At 31.9% G+C, this 14,610-nt stretch overlaps 1 protein-coding gene across 1 annotated transcript in view; it reads right to left on the bottom strand.

Moving 5' to 3' along the window:
* Window positions 1-14,610, bottom strand: part of LOC139523012 (uncharacterized) — an 85,405-nt gene that overhangs the window by 50,974 nt on the left and 19,821 nt on the right. Inside the window, exons 11-26 of the mRNA XM_071316736.1 lie at window positions 14,421-14,535; window positions 13,913-14,087; window positions 13,184-13,373; window positions 12,777-12,985; window positions 12,191-12,306; window positions 11,466-11,692; window positions 10,806-10,951; window positions 9,977-10,153; window positions 9,223-9,381; window positions 8,325-8,467; window positions 7,499-7,569; window positions 6,687-6,853; window positions 4,589-4,755; window positions 3,078-3,267; window positions 2,340-2,504; window positions 277-456 (exon numbers count right to left, since the gene is read on the bottom strand). Of these exons, the coding sequence (XP_071172837.1) occupies window positions 277-456; window positions 2,340-2,504; window positions 3,078-3,267; window positions 4,589-4,755; window positions 6,687-6,853; window positions 7,499-7,569; window positions 8,325-8,467; window positions 9,223-9,381; window positions 9,977-10,153; window positions 10,806-10,951; window positions 11,466-11,692; window positions 12,191-12,306; window positions 12,777-12,985; window positions 13,184-13,373; window positions 13,913-14,087; window positions 14,421-14,535 (2,597 nt within the window). The remainder of the gene's footprint in view (window positions 1-276; window positions 457-2,339; window positions 2,505-3,077; window positions 3,268-4,588; window positions 4,756-6,686; window positions 6,854-7,498; window positions 7,570-8,324; window positions 8,468-9,222; window positions 9,382-9,976; window positions 10,154-10,805; window positions 10,952-11,465; window positions 11,693-12,190; window positions 12,307-12,776; window positions 12,986-13,183; window positions 13,374-13,912; window positions 14,088-14,420; window positions 14,536-14,610) is intronic.

Here is a 14,610-nt window from a genome sequence, read left to right as displayed (position 1 = left end):
TAATACATTTCATTTCATTTTATCTGTTCTAAAAAATGCAAGATCTTATATGAATAACGGAATTGAAATAAATCTTGCCAGCACATTGCTCCCATGTTATAATGTCCCTAACTGTTTTGAATTACTAACTCATTGCCATTAATTCCATTTTTTTCAATATGTCAATGCTTTTCATATGAGTTTCTCGCTCAATACATTGTCACCCTTGTTTATTGTTAAAAACTAAGTTAGGTCCAAATGGTGGAATCAGAAGGGGAGTGCCCTGTATTAACTTACCTTATAAACTAATTTGTAGTCATCACATATCTGTAGCCACTTTGGAATTTCAAAGAATCTTGGAGACAGGAACTTAGTAGGATCCACAGTTCCATTGTCTTTCATCATGGCAAAGTGGATACTGTTGAATGGATAACAAGGCGACTTTTTAGCAGTACCAATGGGAGCTCCTGCAGCAATCTATTAATAGCAAATGCATCATGTTATTTGGGTTCTAACAGATGGTATATGGGATCATTAATAGACAAACTTACAACATGTAGACTCCATAGCAGTTCAAACCAGAACTACAACATGTATACTCCATAGCAGTTCAAACCAGAACTACAGAATGTAGACTCCATAGCAGTTCAAACCAGAACTACAGCATGTAGACTCCATAGCAGTTCAAACCAGAACTACAGCATGTAGACTCCATAGCAGTTCAAACCAGAACTACAGCATGTAGACTCCATAACAGTTCAAACCACAACTACAGCATGTAGACTCCATAGCAGTTCAAACCAGACCTACAGCATGTAGACTCCATAGCAGTTCAAACCAGAACTAGAGCATGTAGACTCCATAACAGTTCAAACCAGAACTACAGCATGTAGACTCCATGACAGTTCAAACCAGACCTACAGCATGTAGACTCCATAACAGTTCAAACCAGAACTACAGCATGTAGACTTCATAACAGTTCAAACCAGAACTACAGCATGTAGACTTCATAGCAGTTCAAACCAGAACATTAACTAGAAACTGTAGTGGAATCTTTACTATAATGGATCTTGTAATTATTTCAGGTAGTTTGGCAATTGAAATAAAATCAATTAAAAAAAATATTTTATTAAATGCAGTTTCCATCATACCATTTTCACAAATATAATATAAAGTAAAGGTCACCATGCTTTTTGAAGCTACATGTTTCCAGAATTCTGCATATTATGCAAGGATTATACTTCTTATCTTAAGCACTACTAGGGGCCTTGGTGACTGAGTGGTCTAAGTAGTTCAACTAAGTGTATCACTAGCCTGTCAAATCTGTGGTTGTCAGTTTGGGCGTATGACATTTGCGCCGATTTTTAAAATTTTCATTCTTTCATTTGCGCCGATTTTATTTTTTCATTTGCGCCGATTTTATATTTGCTCCTAATTGGATTTACAGGTAAGAGAATACTTGGACATGTACTTTACCGTGAAGGTATATTGGTAAAATCTGGTTATAAACATAGGTTTTAGTTAATTTTGATTCATATTGTTCTGAACTTTGCTGTAAATTGATGGACATATTGCACATTGCAACGAGCCGAGGAATCAAAGTTTTAACCATCGACGGCCATACACCATTTGTACACATAAGTACGTAAGCCAGACAAAGAAAAGATGGACTTCGTTATTGACAAATTCACAATTACAACAAATATAGAAGAGACGAAATCACAAGAAAGGAAGATATTAGATGTGTTGCCTATAAATACTCAGCAAGAACAGATTTATGATTTTAATGTAATCCGTTTTTATGGATTTGAATGCAGTAAATAGATTTTCAATTCGTCATTTTAGTATAAACCAGAGTGCTTTTATCTAAGGTTTTTACTTCTTGATTTTAAAGTATGTGAATATAGTGTACAACTGGATGACGGAAGAGGTCTATAATGATAAATGAAAAATAACATGACTTGGATGGAGAGTTGTCTCATTTGCACTCATATCACATCTTCTTATATCTATTCACCTGTAATTAACCTGTAAATTACCTGTAAAAAATCGGCGCAAATGAAAACAAAAATTGGCGGAAATGAAAGAAAAAATCGGCGCAAATGAAATGCAGATCGGCGCAAATGCAAAACGCCGGTCAGTTTGAGTCCCACACATGGCAGGTGTGATCACTAAGGAATTATGAATACACAAGGATGGGTCACCTTCTATTGTAGGTGGGGGCATACAAATTGTCACCAAATTATTTTCTTAGTAATTTTTAACAACAAAAATACAGTTGAATCTATCATAAAACTATATAGCAAGGTTATCTCCTTAAGGAAATAAGTTTGTCCAAACATATCAGCTAATTAACTTACCCTGTTTTCAATGTAAAGTTGGTCTGTTTGATGCAGAATAGTCCTATTGACATTAACACCGTTTACAATAATCTTTATTCCCTTTAAGGCGGCCGTGTTCGCCTCAATGATTACCTCATCGGGGTTATCTCCCTTATAAACAATTCCAGGAAAAGGAGCAACCACCTGTAACAAATATTTATAACTATAAGTTAAAGAAATTTACATATTTCACATTAAAACAAATAAAATATAATTTCATGTTCACAAAGTATGCAAAGCCTATAATATCTGTAACGAAAACAAAATAATCTAACATGGCCCTAGTGTATGATACTATAACTTTACCGACCGTTTGAGACCCTCATGGGTAGTCAAGGTTGTTTTAAAAAAAAAACTCATTGACTATAACTTTTCACTAAATTAAATATATTTGAATAAGAGTCAATCGTGTTGACATTGGTTTAAAAAAAAAATGTAACTCTTATGAAAAATATAAAAAAAAAGGCTTTATATGCTTTCTGCATTTAAAAGAGAACTTTCAATTTTACGTTAAAAATAACAATTTAAAATCACAATAAAAAGTTTTAATTTGTTCATCATTTTCACTAAATTCAAATAATGATACAATTTTCAACTTTTCAAAAAACCATCAAGTATACATTTAACATCAAATAAGGTTAATTAACATCAAAGGACATACATGATAGGAAGTTTCTTTACTATCTTCCCATATTAATTTGAATCGATTATACTTACGATCTTTCCAACATCAACTTCAAGGTCCACACCTTCTACAGCGTATTCTTTTTGGCCAGATTTTCCCATTGTCGAAGGATAAAAACCTTTTCCATTACAAGGCCCTGCATCTAATCTGTACAATCTTGGAAAGTCCTTGTGGCATTTGGGTCCAAAAAGTGTGTTAATGATAGACTGTCCAAATTCATATCTGAAATAATATTAAATTGTGTCGTTAATATATGTATTTTATGAGATATTCACATGTGACTTCAGTGTTTTACCTTGTTATTAAAGGTAAGCTATTCATGTCCACAATAAACAAAGATGAGCTTATTTCATGTCCTCAATACTGTACTTCAATGATCTTTTGGAAAATGTTTTATTAATTTTTATTATATGGCAACGATGACATGTTATGATATCAACCTGACATAGTACTGACAATGATGACATGTTATGATATCAACCTGACATAGTACTGACAATGATGACATGTTATGATATCAACCCGACATAGAAACTGACCATGATGACATGTTATGATATCAACCTGACATAGTAACTGACAATGGCATGCTATGATATCAACCTGACATAGTAACTGACAATGACATGTTATGATATCAACCTGACATAGTAACTGACAATGATGACATGTTATGATATCAACCCGACATAGAAACTGACCATGATGACATGTTATGATATCAACCTGACATAGTAACTGACCATGATGACACGTTATGATATCAACCTGACATAGTAACTGACAATGATGACTTGTTATGATATCAACCTGACATAGTAACTGACAATGATGACATGATGACTTGTTATATCAACCTGACATAGTAACTGACAATGATGACATGTTATGATATCAACCTGACATAGTAACTGACAATGGCATGCTATGATATCAACCTGACATAGTAACTGACAATGACATGTTATGATATCAACCTGACATAGTAACTGACAATGATGACATGTTATGATATCAACCTGACATGTATAGTAGCTGACAATGATGACATGTTATGATATCAACCTGACATAGTAACTGACAATGATGACAAGTTATGATATCAACCCGACATAGTAACTGACAATGATGACATGTTATGATATCAACCTGACATAGTAACTGACAATGATGACATGTTATGATATCAACCTGACATAGTAACTGAATGTACAGAAATAGTCAGATTATATAGCTGCATTTATTTAATAATTTACACAATTTTATGAGGATAACAGAATTTATCTTACTTATTGGTTTAAATTTCTGGCCTTAACGTTGACAATTCAAAAAGATTACTGTAACCATCAGACTATTTTTCATTAATCATCAGTACTTGCAAGCATCAAGACCTTTTTTTATCCCTATGCTTTGTTTTTAGGTAATGGCAACCATTTTAGTTGGTTAGCACCCTAAGCTTGTAAGTCAAATCCCCTAACTATAAATAGATCTCCAAAAAGTTATTAAACAAAAGTGTTTTCAACAGAACTGACATAAAACATACCCTTCTTTCAGTATTGCATATGCCTCTTTCACTTTTTTAACTAGACTAAAGAAGTCCCCATATTTTTTCATAAATTTATCTGCCATTCCTCTCAGACCATCAAACGGTTCCAGAAGTTCATCGATAATATTAGTTAAATTATCAATGATCTGTTCTTTTATTTGTTGCTGTAAATATAAAGAATAAAAATACTAAATAAGCTATATGATAATAAAAGCTTTTAAATATATTATAAATATATTTGATGATGATGATGGATGGCAATTAAATGTCCTGAGGCTAATCTAATGCATATTCAGACATGAAAATGTTAATGCAATATGAATATTAGCTCTGCTTTGTTCTAACTTCTGACCCAGATTTTGTACATGCTAGTTCACAAGGTAACACTTTATAGGATTCCCCCTATGCAGACACATAACAGAAAATTCACAAATTATTGCATACATTTATTATTGAGTTTGTTGAATAATTGATGTAAATGTTATTTTAAGTTATTGCCATTTCAAGAAAAACTGCATATAAATAGCGCTTCAAAATTTAAAATGAGGTTTATAATTTTTGTGACACCTATCATGTCATTTTGATAAGGGACTTTCAGTTTTGAATTTTCCTTGGAGTTCGGTATTTTTGTTATTTTACTTTTTGAAGGAAGACATGTGTTTGTTTAAGGTTCCACTAAAGTCAAAATATAGGACACTTCATAAACATCTAAACTTTGCCTGTATTTTTCAACCTATAATGAATAAAGTCTTAAACTATGAGATCATATGTTCATTTAAACATACTTAACATATACACACTTTGTAAATTGTAAATAAACTTGAAATTGTTATGTTGTGGCAAAACTGGTTCTTGGGTGAACACTAAATTTTCAAAAAAATCTGGAGGCCTGCGAGACGACCTAATTTGCTTAAAATTGATATGGACAAATACTGTTACATGTAATGCAGGGCAAGCTCATGTCGATTTGTCAATTTGTCACATACATATGTTTTAATGGCATATTTGTCCAATTTCTGTATGGTACCTTCGATATTTATTCACCTAGATACATGAAATTAACTGAAACTCAAAAACAATACATTTTTTTTTTTTGTGTTCATTCATTAGAACAGTATATTCCTTTTCAGACTGCTGTATCTTTTTTATTATAAGAGATACAGAGACAGTTATTTCATGAAAAATGCTCAGGAGAGCATGACCTGTAATGTAAGGCAATTATTTCAGTAAATTTTTTATCAGATTACCTGCATTTTTAGGTAATTAACAGGTAAAAGGTGTAATTTATTACATTTGTGTTGAATTTTGAATAAAAACTACTTTTAGTCTTCAGTTATTTTGTTGTTTTATCTCCCATATAATATAGAAGACACCAGTTGCGCATTCCGTAGCGTATTGCACCATTCACAACGTATTATATAATCATGGCACAAATAATTGGCTCCGTCCTCAAAATTTTCAGTCAACCTCTGTTTTCCCCCCTTTTTCTACGTCTTGTAATGATCAATCAAATCATATTTCCCACACAAATTAAATGTAATAAACACATTGAGATAACAAGAAACCTTTTAACTAATTCTCGTCAGTTTCGCCATAGAAATGCTGAAATATTTCCATATTTACAGCTTCGTTTCCGATTTCCGCCATTTGCATTTGTCAAAATATTTGTTTTTATTTTCCTTCTATTTTCCTTCTACTGCATGATTTTACTATAAAAATTGCCGGGATTTCAAGCGCAAATGAGACCTTGTATATCCTTGATTCATATGAGTAAAAATTAGAGAGGACTTGAATGAAAACCGAATGTTTTAAGAGTCCTGATGAAAAATCCATTGCTATTCGTGGCATATGCCGTGAATAGCAGTGGTGGACGACGTACGTCATCGCGGCATATGCTGTGTATAGCGTTGAAAGGGTTAATATCAATTTTCAAGTCATCTTTTTCTACCACACTTGAGGCATGCATACTTTCATGAGACCATAGAGATAGTTACAAGTAATTTAAATGTAATTCTCTGATATCAGCTTTTTCGGTGACTCAAAATCTACCCAGTTCCCAGAGAATGACTTCATAGGACTGATAGGTCTAACTGACCTGTGAAACTTTTCCTTTAGTGAATTTTGCAACAGGATCATCTCCTTGAATTACAGTAGTTGCTATCCAGTTGGGTCCACCTGTTGCCAAGGCTTTTACAGCTTGTTGTGAAAGAGCCCAAATTTCTTCAAAAACTGTTGTAATATCCCACCAGTATGGTTTTTCATCTGCAAAATAATAAATAGTTTAGTTAAAATTGACAGCTTATTCAACCAACTGTATTTTACTTACATACCTTTTAATTCAATTTAATTCAAACTTAATTGTCATATAAATCAACTTGCATGATTTGTGACTAAAACAAACAAAACATAGTATATAATAAATGACAAGAAGAAAGCATGTATAATCATAATAGACAAAATAATGAATACATATAATTATATAGTATAAAAGTATAATAGTTAATAGTTCAATAATGAGTACCCTACCCTTAGTACTAATGACTGCTTTATAAAGGAACCTATGCTTTCTACTTGTTTTTGTGTTGATGGACAGAGAATAAATTTCATTTTAGCATCATCATTTAGGTCTTTAAAATTTTCAATACAGTTTGCCTCAATCAATTTTTTAATAAAAGCTGGTCTTATGATGGAGTTTTTCCTGCAATGCAGAAGAAAATGTTACTCATCCTCAATTATAATGCAGGACTGACACAACCGGGAATTTTAAGGTGTTTCCCTTTTCAATCAGTAAATTATGATCTTAATATTACATCTATTTTCAAGTACATTAGAATTTAAACATGGATATATTTTGTCATTTAAAGCATTTTTCGCAGGCCTTTTTCTTTTTTTTATAAATAAACTTACCTTTCAAGAAGAAGCAAGCTTCTTGTGTTTTATTCTTTGCATCTAGTAAGGCCTTTATAGACATGAAAATCCTGAAACAAAAATATGCAAATGAGGAGCAAATATGTAAATGAGGAACAAATACGTAATTATGGTCTTCCCTTTAAAAACTTCATTTGACACAATTTAAAAGTCTACCCTGATGACAGCAATACTTCAATACCAACATTGCAATTTTTTAAAGGTCATTAACTAATAAAATAAATAACATGATTAACTGACCTTTTAGAAAAAAACTATAACTTATAAATTCATATGTAAAAAAAATTGTATATAAGGCAATTTCTATGTTAAATATAGAAATTTTAATTGTTTAAACCCTTTATTGGTACATATCTTAATAAGTCGACATTATCGAACACCAAAGCTTGAATATCATTAGGGATAACCCAAGGACAGGACAGACCTAGGTACAGACCAGGCAAAAACTGCTCCGTAGGCAAGGCATACACATGTATAAAAAGGATCTCAAAATCATTTCTTAATTCTTTATGTGTGAAATAAGAATATTCAAAAGACCTTCGTAAAACAAAGACACCTCATTCAATATTAGGTATTAGAGAAGAAAAAGTAAATTCTTTTGCTTCTATCATTTGAATCTGCTCTTTTCCATTCCCTTTTCTTTCTCAAGTCTGATATTTGATAAAATATTATAAGAATCAACCAAATCCCTTTTTCACTTGTATCAATATTTCATATATTTATATTCATTGCATTAGTTTTATGAATTGTTCTGGTAGTTCTACAGCCATAAAAATAGTAGCCTATTAAATTGGAGTCTACTCACTGTACAACACCTTTGCCGATCTTAGTTAAAGCTGTCTTAGGATCTTTCATAAGGACCTTGAAACCATCAATGATATCAACGATACTTTCATAGATTAATTTGGCATTCTGTGGAATTATAACAGTGATGGTCTGAACCAATGTCTGAAAGATAATCAAAGTGTGATAGTGCTGGTAAAACCATTTGCCATATACTAAGTAATATACATGCAAGTGCAAGATTAGTTCTGTTATCACAATTCATAAATTAATTTTATACACAATAGTCTGCACCAAAAACCTTTTTAAGCCACTAAGTCCTTTGGGCTAGTAAGCTATCAGATTTTCATTGTGCAAAAATATTTTTTAGAACAAAAAATATAATTGCAATAACTCTCAATCACAATTTTTTTTTACATTCTCTGATTTGAGTATTTTTTTATTGGGGAATCAACAAGATTTAATTCGTAAAAAAATAAATTTAACCATGTTGGTACCCTTTAAACTGGTAACTAGACGGATCAAGATTAAGGACTGGTTTCCGGTACCCTGTCGATACATTCTTTGAGAGGACTGTGCCCGATAGAGGGCGCTGAATTTTCTAAGTAAAGTGATTACAAATTTTAAAAATTACAATCTCATTTAATATTGTGTTGGAGGAATTTTCCATCAAATTTTATTAATTTTCATTACAAAAATCAAGCAAAAACATACTTTTACTTGATCTTAAAAGAACTATAGAATGAAAAACGTGTGCACTCTATTTCAAAATGTCCGTACACGATAACAATAAAAGCAAGTGCTTTTAAAAATAAAACATAAATAAACTTGTTTCTTTTAAAAAAATTATTCAAAAAGTAAATAGCCTTTACATTGCAGCTACTTTACAGTGAGATCATCTATATGTAACTTAAACTTACATTATAAAAGTTCATGATATCTGTTTTAACATCATTAAAGACTGTTGTTACTTTCACAATCAGATTTCTGAGTGGTCTTAAGAAGGGAGGTAACTCTTCCTCATCTAGCTGTCCTAACATTTTCATCACATTGGCTGCTTTGTCTCTAAGACCCCAAACCTGTTCAAAAATTTAAGACAAACATAAGAATCCTCAAATATAATTCTAATAAACTAGACATAATGTTAAAAATACTTGAATATCAGATGAAGATACATGTACCGAACATTTGCACAGTCTATCACTATCATTACAAACCATATTGACAAATGTGTTTTCTTTGAATAAGATCTCTGAAATCTTGACCTTAAAAAAACAAAATCAGTCATTGACAATATAGATCAGAGTGCCTTATTCTTTGTATAAATCTGTTTTATTTTAACACTTGCCCACTGACAAAATATTATTTCTCTATGGCAATGATCTAAAACTTTACTCAAAACTTGAACAAAAATCAGTAATTTATAAAATTTATGTCAAAATAATTTAATTTACAAACATTCCCTTCCCCCCCTTTCTGCCTGACTCTGCTGGAATTCGTTTTCTGGGTTTTCTGACTGTGTTAGTGTAAATTTATATAAGTTAAGACAAGTTAGACATATTTAAATTCTCATTATTTTTTCTCTAAAGAAAGTTGCGTAATTAAATAACTTGCACAATTTAGTAGGTTTACAGTTTTATTGTTCTTTCAGTTAACTCCATTTGGAATATTTACCTTGCCAGGTAACTCCTTCAAGGCATCTATGAATTCATTAACAATATCTTTGATGCTTATTTGACCACCAATCAGGTCTTTAAACAACCTCACTCCTGTCTCAATGCCATCAACAATCTCTTTCACTTTCTTGTCGAACTGAGTGGCCAATTGAATTATCTTCTTCATATCATTTTCCTAAAAAGAACAATAAAAAAATGTCCATGACAAGTCAAGATTATACCAATATAATTTTAGGGGGACAATTGTTGTTCTGAGCATTTTTATTTGGAAATTTTATGCACAAAATTCTATAGAATAGAAATGGAGTAAAAGAATAAGTACGTTAAGTAAGTTTTATGTAGTTTTTTTTTCAATGAATGTACAGGATTTTCAGCAAATATAAAACTGTTGTCAAAATTTACATGTTTTAAAATAACTGAGGTCAAAATTAACATGAATAAGCAATCATAAATTGCATAAAAAAAATGAAAAGATGATATCAAAACAGTGCGAATACATATGCCTACATATAACACTATAAAAAACAATGTCCAAAAAATGTAAGTGATTCACAGTACAAGCTTTCAAAAAAATGCTTCTCTTGAACTTCATTTGAAATCCATTTCATTTGAACTTTGGTAGATAGTTGTCTCATTGGCAATCATACCACATCTCCTTATTTTTATATTCTTATCAATTTCTTTTCAAAATTGATCTCAATTCTTCTTCAAATATTAAGAACTACTGGAAATAAATTATATATTTTGTTAACCTCCAAAACAAAACAACTGTTACATTGACAGTGTCTGATAAACCATCAAAAGACTGTCTTTTTTATCCAACATACTTGTAAAATATTCAGATTGTACTGGGTGCCTCCTTTAAAACAAAGCCTGGCTACAAAGAAGTCCAAGTTGAAGTCCAAAATTCCAAGGAGTACTCTGGCATAGGCCTCATCGTGAACATTTATTCTCAAATGACCGCTTAAGGGCTCTACAAAAGATATTACATTAATGTTTTAAAAATACACATATTTTAGCTGAACTCTGACCTAAACTTCATATTGTCAAATACTCCTTATGGTATGTGATCTCAGTCTTTAACAAAGATGTGTCTAAGGGTATGTGATCTCTGTAGTATTAGAGGTCTTTAAACAAAGAGGTATGTAATCGCTATATTTCTAGGCAGAATAAAGACGGTGACAACTATACTTTCTAAAGGTATGTGATCTCTGCAGTATTAGAGGTCTTTAAACAAAGAGGTATGTAATCGCTATATTTCTAGGCAGAATAAAAACGGTGACAACTATACTTTCTAAGGGTATGTGATCTCTGCAGTATTAGAGGTCTTTAAACAAAGAGGTATGTAATCGATATATTTCTAGGCAGAATAAAAACGGTGACAACTATACTTTCTAAGGGTATGTGATCTCTGCAGTATCAGGTCTTTAACAAAGATGTGTATAATTAATTTATTTCTAGGCAGAATCAAAATAGAGACAACTTACCAATTTTCAGATCCAGCATGTTATACATGATGATACCAAATGCAGCACCTATAGATTCAGATCCTAACATTTTTCTCCAATCAACACTTGGGGCCTCAAGTCTAAAGTTTATCTTGGGAAACTTTTCCAGAAAACCCAGGTCTCGTTTTTCTCTGCGTTGAGGTGCTATTTCCATGATTCCAGACTCATAGGGGTCAATAATACCAGTTCCATTAACGTCTTCTCGCCTGGATAAAAACACAAAAAATGAACAAAGACTTGAAAAAAAAAATTCTCCCAAGTTATAGGCACTTTTTGTTTTAAATCGACAATTTCAGTAATAAACCAACTAATTTTAAATAAACTGTGTGTATTGCTATGTGTTTGTTTTTTCTACATTGGCTAGAGGTATAGGGGGAGGGTTGAGATCTCACAAAACATGTTTAACCCCACCGCATTTTTGGGCCTGTCCCAAGTCAGGAGCCTCTCGCCTTTGATAGTCTTGTATGATTTTTAATTTTAGTTCATTTATATGTTTTGGAGTTAGATTGACGTCCATTTTCACTGAACTAGTACACATTTTTGGTTAGGGGCCAGCTGAAGCCCACCTATGGGTGCGGTATTTTCACGCTGTGTTGACCTATTGGTGCCTTCGGCTGTTTTCTGCTCTTTGGTTGGGTTGTTGTCTCTTTGACACATTCCCCTATTCCATTTTCAATCTTAATTTTCATCATTCTTAAACTTACGCTTTTAGAGGTGTGATAATCCTTGCTTGAGGATGTGCCTGATACTGCAATAAAGCCTCGTAACGGACCTCATCGTTCTCATCATACATGGCAGCTTTATACATCTCATCGGCAGCCTGAAAAAAATGTTACAACTTATAGCCTTATGACCTATTTTTAGTTACATTTTCATGTATGTCAAGGTAATGACAACAACAATTTTATATGTCCATAATATGGATGGAGTTTATTTTGTTTTACTTTGTTAAACTGTTATACAATGAATAATCAGCTTAAAAATAATTTGGATCATGACTTGAGAACTGTTTCAAACAGGGAGACAACTAAAATTTATTGTTAGTGAATATTAAGACTTAAAATAATTCAATTCGTATTGTACAGGAATTAATTATTTATATCTATTTTTTTATGAAAAGCATTGGTTTCATAGAAAACTGTGACACTAGAACAAATGAAAGGTAACATTTAAGAAAATATTCATGTTTTTTTTTCAAACATTTTCCTGACCATGTAAGCTTATGCAGATTACAGAGTACGGTAAGTACAAAATTGTAGATTTTTTTTGTAAAACCTATATACAACTCACCATTTCATGTTCAAATTTCCTTAGAGCATGAACTCCAGCTCTTTTGATCCAAGCTGAGTTAGTTGAGTTGATATGTGATACAATATATTCAAAAGAGAAGTCCATCCTGGCATTTCCTAGTGTTTCTAACAGAATCACTCTCCAATGGTCGTAATCAATTTGTTCCTGTTCACTCTGAATGGCTCTTTTCTTTCTGTATTCAAACGGATCTAACAAAATATACAATATTTATGTGAAAAAATGTAAGCAGATTTAATCACTTCAACCCCTGCCCTATGACCCCTATTGTAGGGATAAAATCCACTGAAAATTTATGAAAAGTATTAAGGAATTATCATTTCTTGCATTTAATAAAAAAAAAATAAAAAATATAGGAAGTTCAAAACACAGAACAAAGATATTATTACCATGTATTCCTAGCCATTGATGAACTCGTACAGTTATCCTGATAGCATCCTCTTGCCGACCCACTTTTGATAACTTGTGTGACACTGAGCCAAGACAGAGCAAGACCCTTTCATGGAGATTCTCTTTATACATCTCTTCTGGGTGGTTCTCTTTGTTAAATACAAGGTCTTCCATAGCAGCTATAATATTCTGAAATAAGAAAGAATCAAACTATAGTTTATATAACAGTGACTACTGTGGATTTATTATTACTCATGGGATATCAATCTTCGTGGATTCATTATTACTCATGGGATACCAATCTTTGTGGATTCATTATTACTCATGGGATACCAATCTCCTTGGATTCATTATTACTCATGGGATACCAATCTTCTTGGATTCATTATTACTCATGGGATACCAATCTTCGTGGATTCATTATTACTCATGGGATACCAATCTTCTTGGATTCATTATTACTCATGGGATACCAATCTTTGTGGATTCATTATTACTCATGGGATACCAATCTTCGTGGATTTCCTAGGTTCATCTGAACCACAAATTTAAATGTTCAATGTTTATTCTACAGGTTTAATTTAGGCAGATTTCAGTTTTACACAATGTTTTGATTCATATGTGTTTCAATGTATCATTTCTCCTTTATCATTTCAATGTCATAAATTGTTTTTCAACAGTTCTTTGGAAAAAAATAATTAATTATTTTGTGTAAGTACAATACATACATCATGTGGTGGGTTGTCTTTCCCTACAATGTGTGTCAGCAGCCTTAAGATAAGTGTAGTCTTAGGATGAGGACTCTTTAAAATATAATCTGCCAGGAGGTTCTCACTGAAGTTTGTATAGATGACCCCAAAGGCATCCAACATGACGTTCATTGCTCCTACATATCTTGAACGACTGAAAAAAAACACATTTAAATAAAACTAAGGCAATTTATTCATTTGAACCAACCTTCTGCTAGTAAGGACAATTCATCCTTAAATGGGTTTTTGATTATATAAATAGTCATTACTTTTAGATGTAATTTAAAAATTAATCACAGTACCTAGCCATGACTAGACAATTCAATCAGAAATGCACAGGAAAATTCACCAAAACTTGTGTTCATTTATACAGTAATATTTTGGATTAAAAGTGTTTTAAGATAATGAAAATTTTTAATAACCTTAAAACTTAAACTGCTATATCTATGTCACAATGCAATTAAACTTTGAGAGGACTCAGACTTACTCTGATTTCAATTCTATGAAGTAGTAGTTAGCAAGCTTCACAAGTTCATCTTTGGGTATTGATTTCAGTACATCAACTATCTTGAAGAAACAAGCATTTGCTTCCAATGTACGACCTGTAAATAAATAGAAAGTTTTTATACTTTATCTGTTGGAGGTGTACTGAATGATATCTTATGCAGGGAAAACAT

This window comes from Mytilus edulis, chromosome 1, assembly GCF_963676685.1.
Source record: "Mytilus edulis chromosome 1, xbMytEdul2.2, whole genome shotgun sequence".
Taxonomy (NCBI): Eukaryota; Metazoa; Mollusca; class Bivalvia; order Mytilida; family Mytilidae; genus Mytilus; species Mytilus edulis.
This window is presented reverse-complemented; position numbering and strand designations above follow the sequence as displayed.